This window comes from Anser anser, assembly GCF_964211835.1.
Source record: "Anser anser genome assembly, chromosome: 6".
NCBI classification, from domain to species: Eukaryota; Metazoa; Chordata; class Aves; order Anseriformes; family Anatidae; genus Anser; species Anser anser.
The window spans coordinates 5,681,072-5,706,467 of NC_139726.1; the positions used below are offsets into that span (position 1 = coordinate 5,681,072).

At 33.6% G+C, this 25,396-nt stretch overlaps 1 protein-coding gene across 12 annotated transcripts in view; it reads left to right on the forward strand.

The window, feature by feature from the left end:
* The window catches only part of LRP1B (LDL receptor related protein 1B), a 546,211-nt gene that overhangs the window by 442,580 nt on the left and 78,235 nt on the right, over nt 1-25,396 (forward strand). For all 12 annotated transcript variants that reach the window (XM_083841828.1, XM_083841833.1, XM_083841832.1 and 9 more), the window contains 7 exons: nt 10,323-10,511; nt 11,290-11,438; nt 14,331-14,424; nt 15,968-16,084; nt 16,253-16,372; nt 19,081-19,200; nt 23,856-23,972. In XM_083841828.1, the coding sequence (XP_083697954.1) occupies nt 10,323-10,511; nt 11,290-11,438; nt 14,331-14,424; nt 15,968-16,084; nt 16,253-16,372; nt 19,081-19,200; nt 23,856-23,972 (906 nt within the window). The remainder of the gene's footprint in view (nt 1-10,322; nt 10,512-11,289; nt 11,439-14,330; nt 14,425-15,967; nt 16,085-16,252; nt 16,373-19,080; nt 19,201-23,855; nt 23,973-25,396) is intronic.

A 25,396-nucleotide genomic window follows, 5' to 3' on the forward strand; every position in this document is an offset into this window, starting at 1 on the left:
GCTTTGAGAATTTTGTAGAGCTACTTCATAATGATCAATTTGTATTTAATCAGAATATTTTTCCTGCTTCTCTTAGAACAAACTTTCAAATCAATTTTTCATGTCTTCATGTTTCAGCACAAGACAAGAAACATTTCTGGAAAATAACATTTAACCATTGCAAATGAATTGCCCTAATAAGGGAAACCTGGGGAAGTTCAGCGGTTGGGATTTAGAGGAAACAAAACTTAGTGATCGCTTCTAGCTTTTTGATACAAGAAACTGCAATCTCTGTCAATGAGCACTTAAATAAGAAAGATCTGTTTCATAGCTTGTGATAACTATATTTCTTGAAGATGTATTGTTCACATGGATTTCATGGTCTATTTTTCCTCTGTCATTCTGAGACACTTTTTATTGTCAAAGTTAACTAATGGATGCTTGAGCTTACTCTGTCCTTTGTATTTTCATATGTAGAAGGATAAAGGCACAGATGGTGAGCATAAAATACATACTCACGCAGCAGATAAAGTCTAAATGGGAATCATGTGAGCAATGCAACCTGAAGTGCTAGCTGTTGTGAGTTAAGTAGCGTAAGCTAAGTATTTTTTCACCTGTTTCTCTGACCTTTGAGGATAGAGCTAGTTTGCTCTGAGTTTTTTTCTGAAAAGATGTTTTTTGAATCTTAAATGACCTGGTATGAAAAGTATCAGAAAATGACAGAGAGACTTCACAATATCCACCAAATAAGTCTGATGTTAGAATGGATAGATCTGAATATACATCATAAAGAGATATTTTTTGTATGAGATAGAACACAGAAAACTGCAAAGTCTGTGCTAGAAACTTACAGAAATTGAACAATTTGGGGCTAATTTTTGACACCGTGTCTGTTAAACTAACGACTGTTTTTGCATGCAACTGCAGTTTTTGTGTATTTTGGAAATGTAGATCATAATGGTAACACTTTTTACAACAAGTATTTTTATTTCTTTCTTAAGAGTCTTAAAGATTTTTTGGGAAAAGAGAACATCTGCTGCTTTCCTCTTGTAAAATTCCTCAGCATTTCAACAGAAAAGGGGGCTTTTATAACTGTCAAGAGTCCTAGTAAGAACTTTGAAAACATGCTAACTAGGCCAGAAATCTTACCCTACTTGGGAGCTCTTCTTGGCGCTAGGGGCAGCAATGACCTTGCTTATCTATTTGAAGTTTAATGTGTGATTATGTAAACTGTCTTTAGAGCTTAGCCAATTTAGCACTGCAGCATTCACAAATGTTATGCACAGTAAATGATTAAGCAAGCATTGAGGCACTAATCTGGCTAAGCACTAAGCTGGTTTACTTCTGTAAGCTTTAAAAAAAAATAAAAAAAATAAGAATTTGTCAGACTTAACAGCTGCTTTTGGTTCCCATTGCCCAGAGGATACGCAAGCTTTGCAGTTCCCTAGCTATCAGATTGCCTCACACAAGCAATCCTTCCTCCTATCCTTCAGAGTACCTACCATTTTCCCATTTCACTCTTTGATGATGAGAATTTGAAAATACAAAAATGGAATCTGATAGTCCAGTTTAGGAAGTACGGAAACTCCTCTGGGCTAAGATTAGAATTTAACTGTGCCAAATTCTTTGATATTTTACACTCTAAAAACAAAAGTTTTTAGAGCACTTCATTGCTTCATCTTACAGGGGCATGGACATGAAGCAATGAAAATGTGCTAAGCCTTTAAATGAACTGTGTATTTGGAAATTACTTTGTTAGCTGTAATATAGTTATCAGACAGAAACTTTTCTATATTATCTTAAATTGAAAAATCCTTGTCTTCAAAATTGGTTTCTACCTGAGCCTGAGTGTTTACAAACTTTAAAATTGTTCTAAATATGTGCAAGTTTTACAGTATTAAGTAAAAAGTTTTCGGGGATGCTAACCTTTTTTTTTTAAAATTTTTAGCATTTGTAATTTCAAGAATTACTAATTTCAGGGGCTTTGTAGGTAGAAATAGAACATTTGTGTCTAAGTTTAAACTCGGCCACCCGAGTATTATAGCAGTGTAAATCCATTTGTTTATGGAGTTGTCCTAACAGATTACAGAAATCAATTCCTTTCAGATTTAAACTGCAGTTTAAATAGATGAAAAATTAGAAAAGTGTGGAAAGAAAATTTTTAACAGCAGACAAACTGTAGTTCTGATATTGGAAAAGTTTTCTTCCAGCTTTCATGGCATCTGTGGAATTGTTTGTTATAACCACATCTGGTGTTAGCTGCATCTGTTGTTAGCACAAACTCATAATAATTGCTTGACCTCTACTATTAGGTTCTAGAGTCATAGTTTTCATAATTGTTCAGATAAAAATCTCCAATTCATATGTCTTCCTAAATCTGAGTATTTTATTGTATTGTGTTCTATCTCTGTCAAAGGATAATATTCAGGAAAAATATATAGGTTCTCCTACATTAAAGTCACTTCGCACAGTTATCTTACTCTAAGGTTCCAGTCTCTGGTTTATGGAGCCCACGTTACGAAGATTGCCAATGGGTTGGTTTCTATATCTTCTGTTGTTCCTGCGATAATATGCCAAAATTTCATTAGATTATAAGCCTCTGAAAATACTTTTTCTACATACTCATTAAAATCTTAATGGACATTTACTGGTGAAGTCAGTGAAGCTTCCATATGTGCTGGACATACTGCATCACAAATTTTAAGGGATTGGCATTAATTTCCATGCAGATACCGCTGTCAGAAAGCAACTAGAACAGAGAACAGAAAACTCAGTTTTTCTTATGTCACGGTGTCTCTCCTTGTTGATATCAAAGCAATCAAAAAGGGGAGGCAGCCATCTGTTCTCAATGAAGAAAGGTGAAGAATGTTGAATAGCTCATTTACATGTGGTAGAAGATAAATGAGATAAACAAAAGGGGCTTAGCAGTTTATGTACTCAAAGTTAGATGACGGCAGGGGAGAATCTGGGCAGGAGCATGGGGGAAGCAAAGGTGATGGAAGGAACAGCTTGAGAGGCAGAGTGGGGATGAATATCGAAACTGCAGCGATACATGTGTCTCCAGGTGTTGAGAGCGGTAGGCACATAAGTGGTTTCTATAAATCTGAAAATTGAAACTCATTAGCACATTATGTGTCTTTCTGCTCTAATTGTGACTAGTATGTATTTGAGAATGATTTAAGCACTATTGTGATAGCATACTACTCTGTACTTTACTACTAAAGGGTAGCAGTGGCATGTAAATAACTGCTCACGTCTAAATAAAAAAGCAATAAAACATTTTAAAGTTGGACGGTACAATATTTCAGTCCTAGATTTGATCAACTGATTTTATAAGCTGATTTTTGAAAATTTATTAGTCTCTGCTCATGGTATCATTATAAGTCATACTTAATAGTCAGCCTTAATGCCACTGATACATTTGTATCTTAAGATGTTTGAATTTGTTTCTGTCCAGATTTCCTGCTTCTTTTCTGATAGTAGTTTTGGGACACCTGACAATTGATTTTTGACTGGCAAGGCATACTACCATTTAGTGCCAGTACGTGGATCTTCCATACTTATCCAGCCTGCTTGTGTGATGTATATATTATATTTATAAAAAAGAGTATGTGTGCATGTGCATGTTGTTAGTAAAAATATCAGTAATACCATTCTAAAAATGCATTTGGATATATGTATCTGTGAAACGATTTCAATTACTAGAATTAATCTATATATCCTATATTTTTATTTTATTTTTATTTTTTTTCCTGCTCAGTGACTTTGACAGGTTTCTTTTTTAACAGAAAATGTCCGTATAGTAATAGTGATTATAGAATGATTTTACCAGCTGGCAGTGAGACATTTTTTGTTCATTTTAGTTAGTAAAGTATTTGCTTTTACTTTTGGAAATAATTTGATGTTCACTTCTTCTGTATGGCTTCTTCAGTATAGTGATTGAAGTTTGTAGTTAAAACATCCTGGATAACGTTATTTTCACCCCTGAAGTCAAATGTATGCTTTCTATGCTTATGGGTACTCAGAAAATAGAAGGAAACATTGTTCAAACAAGAAAAAGTAGACATTTTTATCACAGATATGACATAGAGCATTTTAATTTATATTCTTGAATCAAAACTAGTGTAATATGTAAGAGGAAGACATTTTAAGTCGATTACGCGATTCTAACATCTGCAGAATCGTGTAGCCTCTTGTGGAGTTATGTGTCTCTTCTTCCCTTAAGTTCATGCAGCTCTTTCTCTCTATTATGTTATCTATTATCGTTTTTATTTGTGTTCAAGTTTTTAATCATTTCTTTTTCCCCACCGCTTCCGATGTGTTGCAAACCTCCCTTTTTTTTTTTTTTTCTCTCTTTTACTACCTACCTATATTTCTTCTTCCAGTTTCCTCCAGCTTTCTGATAGGCCTGTGCATTCCTTCTCTTTACTGGCTTCACTTCCTGATGAAATTTCTCATCGTTTTGTTTTGTTTTGTTTTGTTTTTTTCCTGTTTGGTTAAGCACTACCTGAGATTAGCATCTTCTCCCACTGCGAGAGAGTTCATTATTTCTGTATAAGATCAAACCCTTGTAGAGAAGAGCAGCAGAAGGCCTGTTAGAAAAGGAAGGGATTGCAAGGGAATCACCCATCTGTAATACGGAGCAAGGCTGTGGTAGGAAAAAGAATCAAAAACAAATTTCATTTGCAGTTTTCCTCCCAAATGACTTAGAGTGGTGATTTCGCATTCTGTGTTTTTCGTCCCTCATAGTTGTTAAAGAAGTTGTGCATAACAGAGTGTATTACTTTTGTACTGATGGGCTGGCAAGTAGACACCTTGATTAAATGTTTTAAAATAGGTGATACAGGGAAGGTGGTGGTACTTACCTGTTATGACTCTGACCTGGTTTTACTTTGATTATGCAGAAAGTAGTCCATCTTCACAGTGCTTGCTAAAGAAAGGAGGGCAATTAGTCTTGCTCTCCTGTTTACAAGTATAGTTCACTCCGTAATGTACGCTCTGAGACTTGTAATTAGTATTGCAACATGTAAATAATGTATGCCATTTATGAAGAGGTAGAGCAGTAACGTAACTGAACTTCTCTGGAATTAAGAGACTGAAAAAAGACAGTGCATGTTTCTTCAACTACATACATTTATGATAAATCAACAGTTGTCACTGCCTCAGATTTTGGAAAACTTGGAATGCTGATGTCCCCAGAGGCAAAGAACAAACATGAGGGACTATTTTACTGTTGCATCAAAAAATATGACATAAAAATTATATCACATTTTATTGTCATTCACAGTTGATACAAACTGTAGATTTTATAACCTGTTTATTTGGTGTCAACAGTTCTGATGTTCCATTATTTATAATATATCAAACAATGAAGGAATGAAGCAAAGTAATATTCAGCTGTGGAATCATAGGATGGTTTGGTTTGGAAGGGACCTTAAGGATCATCTAGTTCCAACCCCCCTGGCTTGGGATATGATAGAACTATGATAGTACTGTTCCTCAAGCAGTGAAAGAAATCAGAATCAACTGCCATTAAATATCTGTGGGTTTTTTTTGTGTGCTTTTTTTTTTTAATAAAATCTTTCCTCAGTCTTTACAGATGTACCAACTGAAAGAAAATACATTGCTTTTTACGATCAGCTTGGAATAAAATTTATATAATTCCATCCATTGATACTGTATTTACTTTCTATGTATTTTACTTTATATATATATATTTATTTACATTTGTTTGTACTATTTTATTTAACATGTTGACATATTATGTTAAATAAAATAGTCCTTTCGTTGCTTCCCTGTGTTTTTATTATTATTATTATTATTTATTTTTGTAACTTCTCCAAGCTTCATAGTCATAAGACTTAGGTCTTTTAGAGCCATAAATGATGCAAGGTCCTGACTTTGATCAAGTTTCTATTGAACATCACTTCATGAAATCTTGACTTTAACTGAGAAACCCGTTAAAATTATGAAGTCACTCAGGGGTTAAAAAATTCTCAGACCAAATGAGTTGTTTATAGTACTGTTTCATTATTTCCTTTAGATCAGTATTTGGCTAGGACGACTTCCTGCTCAGCAGTCGAAATCATCATGCCATCACTCCTTTCATGGCTTTAGGGTTCAGTGTGTATACGCTTGGCCACATGGTTCCCATGGAATGGTCCTGCTATCCTGTATGCCTCCTACGTGCAGGTGTAGCTGAGCTCAGGAGTGAACTTGTGGGTCCCTTTACGTACAGAATCATTTCTAAGTTCCTTCATTAAAATGTATGAGCTTGGCTCTATACTCAGTTGGAAAAGCAGTTCTTCTCAAAGAGAAAGCTTCCACGATAAGTGGCTGATATGAATGTGTACTCATTTAGCAGCATTGATGAAAAGAAGGTGCTTTGTTTTGTGGGGGCTTCAGTTTCTCACCCTACATGTCAAATATTTAAACTGAACTACTCTCAAGAGACTCACATTGCTTCATTGTTGATTGGATGCAGCATCCATTCTTGTTTCATGATTAGTTATTCTGGAAAATGTAGAGGTCAGAAATAGCAGCAGCAAAATACAACCCTAACATGAGAGTGATTAAGCCCCTGACAGTTTCATCTTTTGACCTATGTGCAAAATCCAGTTTTTAAAAACAGATACACTGTGACACTGCATCATGTTTCTTTTAAAGAACATAAATAGATTATATAATACCTGCTACATCATATTGTCTATTCTGGTTTTGATTTTAAGATATTTTATGAAAGACAAGTTTCTAAACGTGGTGCTTACAGAATTATTTTTAGGAAAAGGTCAAGGAAAAATCTACTTGCATCAGTCGTTTTCTGAAATGCAGTGCTCTAACTGTAGTAGTTAGCATCTTACACTACACATTTTACTTAGCTTCCCTATTAATAAGGCATGATAAGAGAATTGAAACAGTATGTTATTCTCCTGAATATTTTTTAGATCATGAATATGAATTTTCATCTGGATTCTGATTCATAATCCATTGAAGCTAAGATGAATTGTGTACTCGGATTTCTGAATGGATTGTGTGTCATTATGACAACCCACAGATATACATAGAAAGGAAAGTAAGCATCTGCTCATATATCTGTACTCAGGATATGATGTTTATTTATAATTACTGGATGGCCAAAGAGAGGATGAATGCTACAGGTATCTTTCATTAGTGGGGAGTATTACAGAAGACCAAATCAAGATAATTGTCTCAAGTAAATCCTCTTTATGTGCGTTAAAGCTTTTACATGCCCATTTGTTCTGATTTTAATCCTAACTGTGATCAGAATAAGAGAATACAGACAAAGGCAACATCACTTTTTTTTTTTTTTTTTTTTAATTTAGAAAGGCTGGAGTGGTATCTTTGACATCTTTAATTTAATGTCAAAAGTAACAGAAAGGGTCATAATTTATATGAAAAGATGTTTTCAGAACTCAAATAAAAGTAAGATAAATGGCTTTGTGAATAGCTTCAGGGTTTTACAGTCCAGTGTTTTACAAGTACCGGCTTCTCTTTCTGCAGTTCCTTCCAGCTTCTTCTGTCAGTCTGGTCTGCATTTCTCATTAGAAACTATCCTTTAAGATCAGCGGGGAATTTTCTGCAGTTTAGCAGATGAACCTAAGTTTCCTGCTTGTCTTTTAGTTTTTTTTTGCAGTGACACAACCATATGACTCAGAGGCTATAAGAAAACTTTCAATAGCAAATGCTATTGAATAAATAAATATTGAGTAAATAAATATTGAATAAAAACATACATAAAATTTGAAAAATGCTGAGTATATTGTACCTAAGTCTAAGTTTATTGTAACTAAGTCATATAAAGATGGCACGATGGATTGTGCCCAGATGTACTCAAAATCCCATGGTAAAGGTAATACCACAGTAATAACACAGTTGAATGACTTACATTTAATGAATTAACTACATGAGGGGAGTGGCCACAGAGTGGTCCAGTTCTTCAGGGATCTGCTGAAATACTGTGTAGTGATTCAAACCAAAAGATGTTTCTTCCATATAGCATGTGTGTACACAGAGTTTAATTAACTCATATTTCAGAATTGTAATTTCCTTATTCCACCTGACATGAATGTGTAAATTCTATGCTTCCTTAATTAATTACAGTAATCTGTCTGTAAGAATAGGATATGGTAATTAGTATTCCCAATTAATAATTATGCTAAGGCATTTTATAGATCATTCACTTTTTTATTTAAAATTAGTGATGCATACCTTTTCTGGAACAGTATTAAGCTGATCTCAGCATTATTAAAGGTGTGTGCAAAGCTTGAAGAATCTCTCAAGAAGATTCAAGGAAAATCTTAAGTGGAAAAAATCTTATGTTAAGTGAAAGAACATTAGAAAAATAGTAATGACTAGCATTTGACTGCTTAGTCTCTGTTGTGCCTAGATGTAGGGTTATGTAGGTCACTCCAATGTTTTCAGTACTGGAGATTCTCCCACACACTGTACTAAATCTAGGGTGAGGCTGTGTATTGTTGTCTAGCCTTCAGCTTATTTTCCCCACAGAGTGAATTACTTAATTCACACCAGAGCAGAGTCAGGGTAAAATTAATGTGCAAGTAACTGATACAATTAGATAATAATGCTTATGGGTTTTCCAGTGGACAGACAAACCCTACTGTACCTCTTGGAGTTTTACTGAGTCTTGGATGTTTTTCTTGCAATGTATTTTGATCAGTCCATTGGTTACAAAATGTCACCCTGAGGAAAATAACCAGTATGATGGAAATACCTGTGCTTATAGTTTCTATGTTCTTCCTTTCTTTGACTTGTCTTGTTGCTTTGGTGGTAAAGCTGAAAATAATGGTTCTTCAAGAATTCTTTCCTTCATTGCTAAGACAAATGGGATAGCAACAGTCAACATGGAGAGTGACTCACTTCCATTTTGTAGACACCGTTTTCACAATGTGATTTTTACAAATAAGGGAAATAATAAGAGCTTTTCTTGGGGACACTGTACTATATAGAGAACCATGCCAAAGCTGTGTATGTAATACGTGCCAAAATTGTGATATTTTTATATGAATGCAATTTGACTAATTTCTCAGAAATGTTATGAAGCTTTATAACAATGATATTTATAAGAGTATCATTGCTTCAGTATGATGGTTATGGAGTGTGCAAACATACAAGAAAGGAAAATAATTTCAGGTCTAAAAAGCAAGGTTTTCAGGACCAGAAGGCAGCATACTCTAAGCTGGCATTCACTGTATAGGAAAGACTGTTGTACCCAAAAGTACATTTGCTAAATTCTTATTCCATATACAAGTATTGGTCATCAGTTGTCAGTGAACTATGTAATGTTCCAATGAGACTTTAGGATTTGCCAAACTTATTTGAGCACATTCCAGGTAGAAAGATGAAGCTATAGTCATCTAAGAAAACAAGGTAAACATGTTAAGAATATATTGCTTAAAATGACAGACTCAACTTCTATAATTTGCCTTTTTAGCTCTATCAGTAGTAGAGTGATTCGGTGATAAAAGACTATAATACACAAATTGAACATTGTGGTTAGATGTTTCCTGTGACATTTATGATTACAGTTACATACAGTTTATAAATAAGCTGAATTCTACCTTTTTTTTGTGTGTGTTTACCAAGAACAAATAGTCCAAGCATACAGTAGGATAAAAAACATTCCAAAGCTTTTTTCTCCCTTTTGTTCTTTCATCCTTTTTTAAGTGATGTTGACTTATAATTTTGTGATATTATAACAATAGGGTGTTATTATTTTGTGTCTTTTTTTTTTTTTTTACTGTATGGTTGGTTATGCTAGGAATAAACAATATGCCTTCTTACTGTTATGTTTAATTTAATAAAATGTTTTTTCCCCCTGTCTCACTTGTCAGCATATTTTGCCAAAATGAAATAATAATAATTGCCTTAAATTGTGTTAAATACAATGCATCTGGGGATGTATGCTTTGTATTTTGGGTGTTTTCTAATAACTTTTATTCTCCGAAGACAGCAAATGAATACTGGCCTTCTGTAAAAATTAGGTTAAGTGATAATTATGTTACGTATGACTTTACAACTTAACATGTGATTGGTTTAGAATCTGGAGGTGATTTTTGTTGACTGGAATTCTTTCATTTCCTTAACACTGATTGGGCCAACTAATTCCAAGCAAGCAGAGCTCACATACCTCATCCATCTTTCTCGTAACTGGTAATAAAGAACCCTTTAGGCTTGACATATTGTCATGATAATTATTCTCAAGACATTATATAGCAGTTGTATCTGTCAACCCATTCAGTATGGAATATTTTAGCTGGCAGTCTTCCAAGAGTGAGCATTAATCTTAGCATCTCTTCTTACAGTCCCTAATCAAGATATTCCAGGGGTGATTGCACTAACATTGTTTGAAGACTACATCTACTGGACAGACGGGAAAACCAAATCACTCAGCCGTGCCCACAAAACCTCTGGATTAGACAGACTGTCACTGATTAATTCCTGGCACACCATAACAGACATCCAGGTGTATCATTCTTATAGACAACCTGATGGTAATTATTCTATGTTTTCCATGCAGCATGTACATGTGTTTCACTTAGTAAGTAGCCAGTCACTGAATTAATTGAAGATTATTTATCAGCAATGATTTATTTTTTATTTGTTTTATTTTGAATTTCATAAATTTTCAAAAGTTTCAATAGTTTTTAAAATATAGATATGTGATTAATGTTGTGAGTATATCTAGTATTAAATGAATGTGATAGGTCTCGTTCAGTGATTAAATACCCAAAGAGCTTTATAGTTAATGACTGGAAGTACAGGATGGTTAAATTACGTTAGAGTTCAAGCTAACAGTTACCAAGATCAGAGCATTATGTTATGAAGAAATTTAGCGTTATTATTGCAAAAGTGTGAGAGTGTTAATAATGCAGAACAATGCTGTTGTTTAGAAACCTGCTGTACTGAGAAAAGGTCAGAAAATATAGGCATTATGATTGTGTCTTGTTTCCTGATGTCTATGTGTTTGAATTCTGGCTGAATACAATTTGGTACTTGATCTAGATTAGCTAATTTTTTGTCTCATTATATATATATATATGAGGTTTTTTTCTTTTTATCATTTTTTTAATTGAATGTATATCCTTAGTAATAACTAATTGTTCCATACAAAAAAAGAAGAATAGCTTAAAGGCAAAAGGAAAAGGATTTTGATATGAAACATTCCTTTGTAAAAATAAAGTGTGTAATACATTTTTCCTCTATAAAGCAGATACTCTGAAATAAACTGAAATAATAGTCTCTGATACAACTTTCCAATTCTGTCCACAGTGTCTAAACATCTGTGCACACTAAACAATGGTGGCTGCAGTCATTTATGCCTTCTAGCCCCTGACAAGATGCATACTTGTGCCTGTCCCACTAACTTTTACCTTGCTGCAGATAACAAGACATGTTTATCGAACTGCAGTGCCAGTCAGGTAAGTGTATATGTATGTAGAGAAGAGTTGCATTTTACTGTGTTTTCACCTGCTTTTAAATAACGAAGGTTGGTGTCCATGAAATATGGAAGCAGCAGTCAAAGCACCTGAAGACTAGGAAACTCATGGACACATTTAAAGTGCTTAATCTTCAAGATTATTAGTTGAAAATAGACTTACTTTCAAATGCCCTTCCCCCCCCCCCCCCCCCGAGAGCACAGAACTTGCTCCCTGTCAAATGTGGATGTTTCCTCCAGTCATTAGAGCAAATACAGCTACTAAACCCATAAACATTGCTTTGAAAAAAATATATATATATAAAACATGAACGATAAAATGACAAAATGGTTTGAGGGTATTCATGCATGAACAAACTTTACACAAATACAAGATACAAGGAAAGGATGGGACTGAGCTGTCCAGTTAGGTAGATAAAAATGGTAAAATACACAATTACTTAAAAATTGTATCAATTAAAACATTGAATTATTTATGGGAGATGGATTCCCTATGACTTGAAATAAATTAATTTTCTTAAGATTTAAGTTAGATTAACTGGAACATACTGATTTATTTCTTACAAGAGAACCAGTTTGATAAAAGGCTTTGGACTGTTCTACTCAATTAGTTTGGTTGATTGTAATAGTACATATGGCCTTTAAAAGCTTTAATTTTTCTAGTAGTTGAGTTTCATTATATGTATGCTAATGACCTTACAACATTACATATCATGATGCATTTTGTCCATATTCAGTAACGAAAGGGTTTTACTCTTCATTTTGAAGGAATAGCGGTCATCTTCAATTTATCGTCGTCATTTTATAATGATGTACAAGTTCATTCAAGTAATATTGTTAAGATTCCTTCCCAGTGTCTTCCTCTGTTACCATAATGCAGTGCTTTCTGTGGTTTTACTTTGTTCACTGCATCTTTTATGTTTAGATTTTCTGTCTGTCACTTCCCATTAAGTGGTGAGCAAAAAGAAAGAATAAAAGAAAATGAAGAATGTCTTACCTAATCTTTTTTCCACATATATTCACCTTCTTAAATTTATTTTATTAAAATAAAAAGGCACTTTCTATTTTGTTTTGTTTGTTTGTTTTAATTTTACTTACATGCTAACAGTTGATTGAGTGGCTCCTTTCTAAATTATTAATTCATAACCTGATTTGAAGGATAGCGTTGTATCTTGGATCCTCCAAAAGTAATATTTTATCACTTCTGCATTCCTTAGGAGGGAGAGAGGGGTTATATAGGAGAAGTTGCCTGCAGAAATACAACTACAAATTGATGTTGGTTATTAGTCATTTTCTTCTAATTCTGAAATCTGTCTACTCTGATAATTTGTCAGCCTAATGGCATCAGATGCAGAGGTCTGTGGCAAAAACATACTTTGCTCAGTAAAGATTTTCAGATTTTGTTGTAAAATTCTAGTTATTCTGATGATATAATCACTCATGAAAACACATCCACTGTTAGCCATTTCTGAAGCAGCTGGATGGCTGATACACTCGCTCGTTTTACACACAGGCAGACATTCAATGTCTTTTGATGGCTAATCTGGTGTAAGAAATTATTCACTACAAGATACATCAGACTCTAGAAGGCCATTTAAGGTAATTCCACACACACCTACATGGCTCTGACCCCCAATTTTACTAAGTGATTGGATACCAGATTTAGAAGGGATCATAAGTATTTCCATGCAGTGTAAAAATATCTAAGAGTTAGTACCCATTTCCTGGAATTAAATTTATGTTGTCAGTTTAATGGCTTGAAGTGCCTTGTGGTGAGCAGTGTGGCTGGTACTTTAAAACAATGAGGCAGTAAAAAGGCCAAGCTAGCAAATAGAAAGTAGTAAGAATGAGAGTTGTCTGAGTTTCTGTTGGTTTCCTACACCAGGAGGCCTTCTGCTGAGCTACTCTGATATGCTTACCTTTGTAGAACGGAATAACAGCCTTACACCCATTCCTAAATAATCTCCTAGAGTATGGATATCCAGATAAGTACTCTCTTAATACTGGATTAGACAGAAACAAAATCTGGAGCTGATGTATTTGTCTAGTAGAGGTTGATAGTGGTATACAACAACATGCACCGAAGGATAAAATAGAGCAATTTGTTTTTGCTACATGCCTGAATTTAGATCCAACCAATTGTATAGGATGTCTCTGTGTGGTATGGGAATGATGTTGCTCAATGTATAAATGGCAGTGACACCCTGAACAGTCTTGGCAGACAAATTAAAACTGAACTAATGTACCAAGTTTTATATACCTCTTAAACACAGTTTTATTGAGTAATTAATATTTTTTAAAACATGAAGAAATGAAAAAAAATATGCTGTCACAGAAAATTAAATGTCTTGCACGTCTAAGTTTGCTGGTTTCCTTCCCTTCTGTGCTCATAGAGATACCAGGTAAGAAACACATTTGTTGAAAGGTGCAGATAGTCTATCCAGATTTTTCTCCCTAACATAATGAACTCTGATTTTAGGATTAGCCCTCGAAGATTGCATCAAATCATTTCTACCCTTTATTTTGTTTGTGTTTTTTTTTTTCAGTGAAAACAAAATTACAATGTTGTTTTTATGGTTGTTCTGAATAAGATCTTAAAGGATCAAGTCATGGAATGCAGCAAAATGCAGTGATTGCTTTTTATCAGTGGAACTATGAGTGTAGCAATGTCATTGAAACTGCAGTGACTTCTGTCAGCTGAAGTCTCAGTGCAATACATCTCCAAAAACACACACATTTTTTTTTAGATCAGGTTTTATAAAATCAACAACCAGAAGTTATTAGTGGAACAATGATTTAATCAAATGAATCTAATTTCTTATAGTTTATGCTGTTCCTGTAAAAAACAACATATTCTTTCTCTCCTTTTCTCCAGTTCCGTTGCAAAACTGACAAATGTATTCCATTCTGGTGGAAATGTGACACTGTTGACGACTGTGGGGATGGCTCTGATGAGCCCAAGGAATGCCGTAAGTGCATTCTACATTTGGAACTCAGTTTTGTCTGTAGAGTCCAAACCAAATATAATGCTTTATAAATGTTAAGAAGAGGATTTTCTTTGAAAGCTTTTGTTTGCAGCACTGTTTTGCTTTCCTTGGTCTCTGTCAGATTTAGAAAGGGCACAGAGTCTTGTCTGTCAGGCTGTGTAAGATTTTCATTAATTCATGACTACTAAGTGTCTCTTAAGATCTTTGGAAAATTATAAGAACACATTTTTCCTTTTTATTTGATTCCATCTAAATTTTTGCTGAATTTAATTGTTCTATTTTTGCAATAGAAATGTGATATTACAATTTTCATTAGATTATGTTTTATTGCAATTATACAGGTTTAGCTGCATGGTATCATTTAATGCAATTTCCTGAAACAGCAACGTTTTCGATGTGACTCCAACTAAGATTCTGTTTATTTTTCATGATATGTTTTATATAAACATTTTCATTTTATAGTTTTATAAACTTTGTCAAAGGAAAGTTTGGTGAGATGAATTTCACCACCAGTCTGAATGATTTTATGCAGTGAACATTTTTCATGCATCTGTGTAACTTTGACACACTACAAAAGATACAGCATATTTCTCAATAGCCTCCCATAGTCCAAATAGTAGGTTACTGTAGTATTCCTCCATTGAATTGTAGACAGCTGGAAGTCAATAATGATGATTCTTTCAGCATCCCAATGGATGGTTGTTTTGATGGCAGCTGGCTGCTGGTTTACTTAGTTGTTAGAAAAGTACCTGTCTAGTGTACTAGATTACTGAACAGTAATGTCTATTAATGATGCTGTGTTCTCAGTCACCGTCACTAACTTCTTTAATACTATTAAATTAATCTACATAAAACAAAATATTCGTGTATTCTTCCCTCAAGCTTATAAACACAAAAAAACTCTGTGTTATATAGTCTTCCAGATAAGTAACAGCTCATTGAATTTTGTGTACTGAAATCTCTAATCCATGTTTTTTTACAATGCTATTAGTTCTCTTTTTCTGCTGCAAAGGCCTTTGAAGCAAACCTTAACATATATAATCACCGTATGTAAGATTAACATTTTTAGCTATAATCTGTTTATAGAAAATAGTGCTATAGAAGTGCATAATTGCTCATTCACACAAATGGCAGTGGCTATGAGAAAAAGCAGTGGTAGACTCATGGGAGGTGGAATTAGAGTGAGATAGTAAATTTCTTAAATGCACACTTGAACTGAAATGTTTATATCCTAAATTGCAAGTTTCTGTTGAACTATTAGTAAGCATCAACCTGCAGAGCATTGTAATGATAAACATATCATTAGGAAGTTATAACTACAGTTACGTGAATATAAAATCTCACACTTTGAAATCAATTTTACAGTAGTACACGTACATTTTATTTGCTATTATCTACTTAGATTTCTATTTGACTGTATAGGCTCAATGTTCACAAATACTTTTGATAGCTCTTTTGAGAAAGAACAATGCTATTGACACTTTATCATTCTTCCAATAGTATTAATAAGCATTTTTTTCTCCAGCTGAATTCAGATGTCAGCCAGGACGTTTTCAGTGTGGAACTGGACTTTGTGCTCTTCCAGCTTTTATCTGTGATGGAGAGAATGATTGTGGGGACAATTCTGATGAACTGAACTGCGGTAGGTGACTGTATGTATTAAAGACTTAAGAAACATGCTAAACTGGTATAAATGCCGTGTTATCAAGAAAGTTATTTGTATTTTTATTTTAACTTTTAATCTGTAAATTTTTTAATCTTTAACTTTTAATCTCTTTAATTTAATATTTTTTATTCTTTCAAATTCCAGACACACATGTGTGTCTGTCAGGTCAGTTTAAGTGCACAAAGAATCAGAAGTGTATTCCAATAAATCTGAGATGCAATGGACAGGATGATTGTGGTGATGAAGAAGATGAAAGAGACTGCCGTAAGTTTTGTTTAGAAAATTTTGTTCTGACAACTGTAGCTGATTTTAAACCAGAAGCTGAAATACAATATGTAAAATAATGTTAATGTCCTCTGCAAAGTAATGTGAGGAACATGCAAAGCAGCTAATGCACTGGATTGTTTGATGTACAGTGCTTTATATACAAGAGAACAAAGTAAAATGTCATTTATTAACTTCATTTTTAAAAGTCATTGCAAAGAAAAGGGGTGTGTAAATAAATTAATTTCAAGCATTTAATTGGGTTTCTGACTTAGGCTGAAATATCCATTTTACTCTTAACCACCTCACAAATGACTCATATTCTTGAGGCTTTCATCTGCCATGGCTTTCGGCAACACATTTAAAGGGAAAAATAATTTTCTTCTTCTTTTACTGGGAATTATGTAGATCCATAGCTCCTTCTATATCCCTTTTCATTGATATAGTTCTCTACCTTTTCAATTCCCTTTTCTACGGGGACTTCATTAATTTATCTATGCAACTTTCCATTTACTCATCTTTTTATACATCTTTCGGTAAATTCAGTTTCACTCCATATTTCTCAGAGACAAATAGAGAAAATATTTTCAGTTTTTAAATGGAAATGTATTGAATAGGTAGTATCTTTGATCATTCTGCAATTAAAATAATGTTGTTGTCTTCAAATACATCTCTGTCCTTCACTCAGTTCATTAATCAGATCTACAGCTGATCTAAAGTGCTCATTCCTACTTTCAGAATTAGTTTTCTCAAAGTTTGCATGTGTTGCATTTCTGAAAGAACACGTCCTTCTCCAAGGGAAGGGTTGCTAAGGATACAAAGGCTTTGTTAGTTGTCATGTTTAATGGCATCTTCCAATCAGCGCAGCAGAGCCTCTAACAATATTGTTATTGCATGTCACATTTCTTTAAAAACAGATTAAGTGGAGTCAGGTAAGCACCTCCAGAAGATAAGGGAGATTGCTCTTTTCGTTATAAAGATCTGCACATGTTACATGAAAGGTTCCCAAAACCATGAGGTGAACCCGGCAAAATGAAATCAGAGCAGTAGAGTCCACAGCACGGCAGTGCTCAAGGATTGTGGTAGGAATAGGGTCAGGATCATCAGTGAATTCCTTGGAATGTTTTCCACTAGGATGGGATAGGACAGTCTGCTGTGATACAAAGCAAGCTTTTGAATTGTCTGAAAATCAGCTATCAACCCACCTGCAAAGGCATGAGGTAGGGGGCTGGAAGGGTTCATTAGATACTTAAAAATAATAATAATAATTAAAAAAAAAAAAACACTATTGTCTTACCTAAACATTATGAGCTTCTCTTTTAAGAAAACTAAGTGTGCTAGTTTATATTCTAATAAAATCTAGTTTATGGCTTCTGAAAACTCTTCAAGTGCCTTAGGAGAGACTACCCAAAGTGGGAGGGTTAAGTCTGCCTCAAAGTTCAAGGTGGTTAGGGTTCCTGTCACAAGACAGGTAATAGTTGATATTATCTATCTTGTTCTGATTTCACCAGACTAACATTCATAAAACAAAGACCTTTTCTCAGCTTGGCCACTGCTTGGTTTTATACTTAAGTGACCTTGAACAAGTCATATTATATACTTAAGGCTTTCCACATGTAAAATGGAGGAAGGTAGACACTGAAATTTCTTGATGGGGTATCCTACTGAGAAGTATTACTTTTTGTAAGTAGAGTTAGCAGCATATCCAAGTCTACATGTTTTTTAAATGCAGCACTGTAAATTGATGCATGGAAATGACGCTGAAAGAAATAATACACCATCTTTTAACAAACACATTTTTTTTCATTTTGCCAAACCCAAGAAAGAAACAAGCATGTCTCCTTGTTATATCAGTATCAGTGGTATTACATCGGTGCCAAGTAGCAAGTTGCTTTTCAACATGGATAGGAAAGTTTGTTAAAATTTTGTGGAGTTCACTAGGTAAAAGTGGGACAAGTATTCATGTTGGAAAATGTTATCAGAGAATAGGTCATGCTGTTTTTCACCTGTGTTCAGTTCAATTTAGGACAATTTAAAGGTTCTTGTACATATACTTATCTCTAAAGAAATCTTTATGCATCTGGTCTCAAATAACTGGTTCACAGTCCAGTCCAGGTATATGTCCTTCATCTTGCCTTTATACTCTGAGTTTAAGAAATAGTAAGATCTGGCATAAGTTTTTGTGAGGTAGTTTAGTTGAGGTAGAATCATGTTTCACTACATGAATTTAAAGTAGCATTCCACTCTAAGTAGCATTCCACCCATGCTGGCTTGAAAGCAGATTCTTGGTTTAAGGCAGGAACTTAACTTTCCTCTTAGTCTGTGGAGCTGAATGTTGTAGGAAACAAATCAGCAAAGCAAGTAACTTTTCATGATAAATAACTAGAGGAGGAATCCCTGTGAAAAGGCTCTTGATTGTTGCAGTGTTCTCACTGCTTGGATAGAAGAAGGAATCCATGAGTGCACTCAGGATGTTTTTATTGTGAGGATGTTTTTGTATTCTAAATTCTTACTCAGATCTTGCTGTTGTGTGTAAAATAATATTAAAAAGATGATGAATTTATAAACAATGTAAACCTGAATACTGTTTTCTTATGGAAGTTACTTTTTTTTTTTTTTAAACCTTACGTACAAAACGTGTTTGGAATATAAGCAGAAACTTCTTGTTTTAATTTTAAATCCTTTTTTTTTTTTTTTTTTTCTTAAAGCTGAAAACAGTTGTTCTCCAGACCACTTCCAATGTAAAACAACTAAACATTGCATTTCTAAACTGTGGGTATGTGATGAAGACCCTGATTGTGCTGATGGATCAGATGAAGCTAACTGTGGTAAGCATGACACAGGTTTAGAATATATTACTGTTTTGAATATGACTGTAGCTTGACATTGTTGAAAAAAGTAGCAAAAGTATATAAGGATTTCATTTAACATGTCCTCTTCCAATGTATGGTAGTACCTATCTGGTATGATAGCTTTGTCTGGCTCCTGCAATTCTTGTTGGATAAGTAAACTATGCACTTTATATTATACTAATTTATAGCTCCAGCCAATAAAGTAGTAGTATCTCATCTAGAATATAATAACTTTCATGATTTTTCTTAAAGAATTATCCAGTTTTCATCAATTTATTCTGCATACTTTATTGTTTTTATGATTAATAAACAGTGAAAAATGTCATAATTTGCTATAATCTACTGTATAATTTCAGTAGATTATTCAGTATAATTTCTGCATCACCTTTTTATTTTGGAGTAAGAAAGACACTCAATGTAGCAAAAAGATCTTGTAATAAATGAATTACTTTATTCCATGCAACAAGAGTCAGTGTTGTGAGATATACTGGGAAATGTAACTCAGAATAAAGACCAGTACGAAGTTGACTTAAATGTTTGTCAACAGAGGTATCTTCAATGGAGAATTAGGTGTTAAGACTGACTGGACAAAAGGATCCAGAGCAGATTGCAGTTTGACATGACCAACTTTTGCTTCTGTCTGTATGCTTCAGTGAGACACGTCCTATCACACAATCCCACAAACTCAGCAACCCCATAGGACTTCTCCAAGAACATCTGATACTTATAAAGTTTGTGTACTTAAATATGGTAGTTTGAGAAGGCAGATCATCTACAGGCAAGATGAAGGAAAGATGTCAGTGCAAGAGCTGTACTCATAAAGGGCATTCCCAGCTGCCAAAGTGTTGATTCATATTTCTGAGTAACCCATTCAAGCCCAACTGAAATGGAACAAAGAATTTTAAAAAGGTTCATATAATAATATATGCAAAGCACAAAATTTGAAAGCAGAGCGGGGAAAAAAATAAGGAAAATTAAGGGGAAAAAAAAAACTAATATTGAACAGGAAAAAAATTAAGACACTTGTGATTCATCATTGGCAAAAGCCAATAGAAAGAGCAATAGAAAGAACCTCTGTGCAAAAACCCCTCCCTTTTTATTTTAAATTTGCTAGCTGAATATAATGCCATTACTTTTTGTGTTGGATCAGAAGGAAAAAATTTATCCCTACTCACAATCTCTATGCCAGTCGTGATTGTTATGCACACTCATCTAATAAGTAAACATATGCAAGAACAAGATGGCTTTAATCACATTTTAAAGTTTTCTTTATTTTTAGGATTTGAAATATGTTTAAATGATCTTGTTATATCACTAGCTAGAACAAGATTTGGTCGTCTGTGTTTTTGTTTGTTTGTTTTTTAATGTATTTAAAGACGGCTATTTTTATGAACAAACTATGGGAAAATTAAATTATGAAGCTACAAGTTGAGTGTAATAAAGATATGCATATGTTGGTGCTAATACTAACTTGTTATCATTTATAGTTCATTTTTAAAATGCTTGCAATGCAAAACTTGCATAAAGGGTAATTTCTTCTTTGCTTAAGTGTCCCATAGTCACGTATATATTGCTTAGTAAATGTTTACTACCATATGTTATTGGAAATACTATATTGAGTGAATTTGTTAGAATTGTTCTGAATGTATTTAGTCTTCTATGGTTCATTTTCAACTCAGACAATTTAAAGCAGTTAGGAAGTGCATGCTTATTAATGAGCATGTGGTGTTTTTCAAAGAACAATAGGTAGAGTTAATTCATGCCTGCTGTCCAGACAGTTAAAACAAGCCATTAAATTATGGTAATCCTTACTCACATCTTTAGTCCTTTACATCGCAAAAGGCCCTTTTGGGGTTAGCATATGAAGAAAGCTGTGTTCAGTGTTGGAAAGTGATTATAATCTGCTTTAAAAGTTACGTGTATTTAAGGTTTCTATTCACATAATGTGTCAATGTTAGTATGACCGTTTTCTGCTTCCTCGTTTATTTAAATATTAATTTTTAGCCTAAAGAGTAAAAGTGTTTTTTTGTTTGTTTTTGTTTTATTTGTTTGTTTTTCCTGATGATGGTGAATCCCCCAAACTGCAGTGTAATGCAGTTAGTGGCAAAATTTTGGTTTTTACTTCATTGGTATTGGTATCAATGTGCTTTTAGCCTGTATGTATAATCATCTGGGTTTTGTTTTGTTTTCAATTTAAGTCTTTATCCCATTTTCTTCATGCTCATTTAGAAGTACTTCTAAAATACAGTATCATTAGACAAGTACAGAAGATGGACTCCAGCCAACCAGCAGCTACCTCAGGCAGTCACACAATATAAGAAAAGGGGCCCTTACAGTAAATAGATTAATCTATGTCAATAATAAAGAGAGTAATACAAAAATTGAGTTACCGTAACTTACTTCTTTTTCTTTGTACCATTCCTATCTGAACTTCCACATTTTCGGGCAGCCTCATTTTAAGAAAAATGCAAAGCAGTTTAGTGTTGAAGACAACAATGACAAATATGTGTGTGCCTTTCAGGGTTCCACAATTCAAAAATTAATCTCTTGCACTATTTCTTTTGAGCTGAATAAATCGCTCTGTCTGAAAGATCATATATTTGTTACACAACTTTCCCAAATATTTCTCTTTGTTATATCTTAGTTCTATTGTCCTAGGGTTTTCCTGAGCTCTCATTAATGTGAAGAAGGAAATAAAAGACAAGCAAATCTGGTCCATAAGACATGTCAACTGTAAGCTGCTATAAGAGATCAGAGTCAACCCAAAGGAATAAAAAGCTTTCAGATTTCTCAAGTGAAGAAAGCCTTGCAGATATAAAAAGTATTTTTTAAAAGAAAGAGTTAAATATGTGTTTGTTTTAGGTAAATTAGAGTAGGAAGAAGAAAGACTAATATTCAACTAATAATCATACATTTAGAATACACACATAGATATTTAAAAAATTAAAAAAAAAAAAAATCCAGCCTATCTCCAAAAGTGTAAAGAGGCAATCCTAGAAAAAGGATTTAGCGTCCTTGAGAATGAGGTAACTCTTTATAAAGAATAAGAAAAGATATCTTACATGTTGTCTTCAACCTAGCAAGTGGCCGAAGGAAAGGATGTTATCTCTGCATTCTGTGTATTACTGATTAGATCTTGGTGTGTCTGTCCAATGTGGAAGAATAAATAATATATGATCTGTGACTATTCTTTAGGACTCATTTTGTGGGCAGATAGGTGATGTGGGACTATAGAGTTTACTAGAAGTACTTTAATGTGTAGGATGGGTTTCTGATTTGAAACCACCTTTTACAAAGCTACAGATGGAAATGCAAGAGTTCTGTTTTTTATTTTTCTTATGTTTGTGTTGTATAATGTTAAAAGTGTTGATTGTTTGTCAAAGTTAAAACTGTTTGCCGATGTAAGTACTTGAAATGTCGTGACTGAACTATCATTGACTATCTATGAATTACTTTTGTCGTCTTGAGAAACATCATAAGAAAAAGTATTTTTTGAGAAAACTGTTTATAATCTTGATGTTGGCAGAGAACGGGGAACAAATGCAAAAGGCAGTATTTTAATTAACAAATTTGTGAGTGTGAGGAGCTATGTCGCTGTTTGCCTCCACCTTTTTGATATTCAAAATTTTTTTTGCTGTATATCTCTAGTTCCAGAACCACACCTAAAGCAAACTACAAAAAGCAGCAGTTTGGGCCATGGCATCAAATGTAATACCTCTAATTTGGGACATCATCCTTTCTATTTCAGAGGCAGAAAAAGCAGGTTGACTTAAGTGAATGTTTCAGTTCTCTTTCATTCTGACAGTTATTAGAACTTATCAAGTTGTCATAATAGGAACATGAAGTCTGATCTGAGATGTTATGAAATAGCTGAATGGAAATTAAGAAATTTCTGCTGAAATATCATCACAGTGAAATAAAAAAATAAAACACAGAGACAGCTCCTTCCTGCTGGAGTAGTTCAGAATGTTCATGCATCCCCAAAAGGCTTTGGCTATGATACTATTCTGTAAACAGGAAATCTCATTGAGAATTTACTGCATGAAGAAAATTAATTTCAATTTAGCATTATGTGCTTTTTTTCCTCTGTATAAGCAAACTTTCAGTCCAAGATGACAAAAGATAAAAATATAAAGCAAAATGCAAAGTTTTCTGTTAGGTATGATTAGTCTTAAATAATTGCATGTAAACATAGCTGTAGAGAAATATATATTATGTACATTTAAATATATATATATTGTAGCTTACTGTGATCTGATCTTTTGTAGAGCAATCTTACAGTAAGATTCAAGAAAAAAGTCAGTGTATTTTTTGAGATTAAATTGTTAACCTCTCCGAGCTAATCTGTGCATCGCTTCTAAATTTCACGTCTCACTTTAAATGAGAGGTTTTTACAGTATTTATTTTAATTTTATAACCAAATTTATAAGTATATCTCTTTTGGTATGAGTGAATAAATAAAATCTTAAAGAATGCAGTATGAGAAATAAATTAGTTCTGAAAATAACTTTTTAAGTATTTAGGTTGCTCATTCTGAAAGGTTTTTGGTAATATTGTCGTGTCAGTGTTCAGTAGCAATCTTTCCACTTTTGACTCTGCAGTGATGTAAATGATATTAATCCTAATTACAGATAAAAAAACTTGTGGGCCTCATGAATTCCAGTGCAAAAACAACAACTGTATTCCAGATCATTGGAGATGTGACAGCCAAAATGATTGTGGTGATAATTCTGATGAAGAGAACTGTAGTAAGTAACTTTTACCTAAGTGCATGTTACAATGAATACAGTCAGTATAACATGTAAGGGGATTTTTTAAAATTCGGATAAATTGCACATATGTGCTTTCTTACAATGCCACCTGATCCATTGAAAATCAGTCAACCAGAATCAAAAATGTCCCTTGCTGAAATTTTCCGATTTTATTAATTCTTAAAGATCTGTAATTCTCTATGAGAGCTACAAAAATAAATAAATAAATAAATAAATAAATAAATAAAAAGGTCTGACTTGTGACTTCTCAATAACCTGATGAATTCACAATCAATAGTATCAGAATTAGCTTACCTTTGTCAGAGTTACTCTTACGTTTCATGTCTATTATCTCTAGGTAAGAAACGTAAAACATAGTGAGAAATACTGTTTAACAAGAAACAATTACTGTTTAATAATTACAATAATAATACTGTTAACAACTTGTTAAACACGTTTTTGATCAAACACTATCTTTCCATCACCTTCTGTATATTGCTTAGATGATTTGCCATGTTTTGTGCCTTTGGTAACCCATTTCTATTATACTTAACTAGATTAAAAAGTCGACCTTGTTACTGAAAGTAGCTTGGTTAATCTAGTTCTCTCCCACCCATTAGGAACTTCAATGCCTAATAAATCTCTGTAATACCACTTCCAGTATGTTATTTTAGATCTGGCTCTCAGGAGGCAATGACAAATTCATAATGGTTTCTTTCATCTTGCAATCATTGTCTTTATAAAATATTTCAAGAGGGAAATTCCAGCAGTAGTTCTGAAGTGTCCTCTCTTCATTTGGCAAACAATTTCTGTCCATTTTTTTTCTTTTGTTTTTAGAAATCCAAGAAATTAATATATTTTTGTTCAGACAATCTTGAATGCATATTTCTGGTTGTATATCCTGAATGTGTATTTAGCGTCTTTGAGGTAATAACCTCAAAGCTAGAGTGTTTAATAAACTAGGCATTCTCATGGTGGGCAAATGCTGTCTGCTCCTTTCTCCCTTTCAAGATATGCTGTCCAGAGGTAGAGGATGTCTGAAGACTAGCTTATTTAGCTTGAAAGTTTAAGTGGATTTACATGCCTTTTTATCACTATCTATTTGGAGAAAAAAAAAAAAAAAAAGAGTTACTGAAAGCAATGGTGTCATAGTTCTCAAATGCAAATGCTTCATGTAAAGAGGAAAATGTCATCTGTCTCAGTAATCACTCAGAGCCATTTATTGTTAAACCTGGACAGGAGGTGGGGCAGGGAAGCAGGTGTTGTTGACAACACACAAAAGCTTCCTTAGCTTCACCGGAGATTTTATTTCGGAATTGAGTATTAGTGATGGTGAGATTTTTTCTATTTCTATTATAAATAGCAAGAAATTATTTTCTATTATGCTCATGTAAAAATCAAAGAAAGACATGGATTTGGTA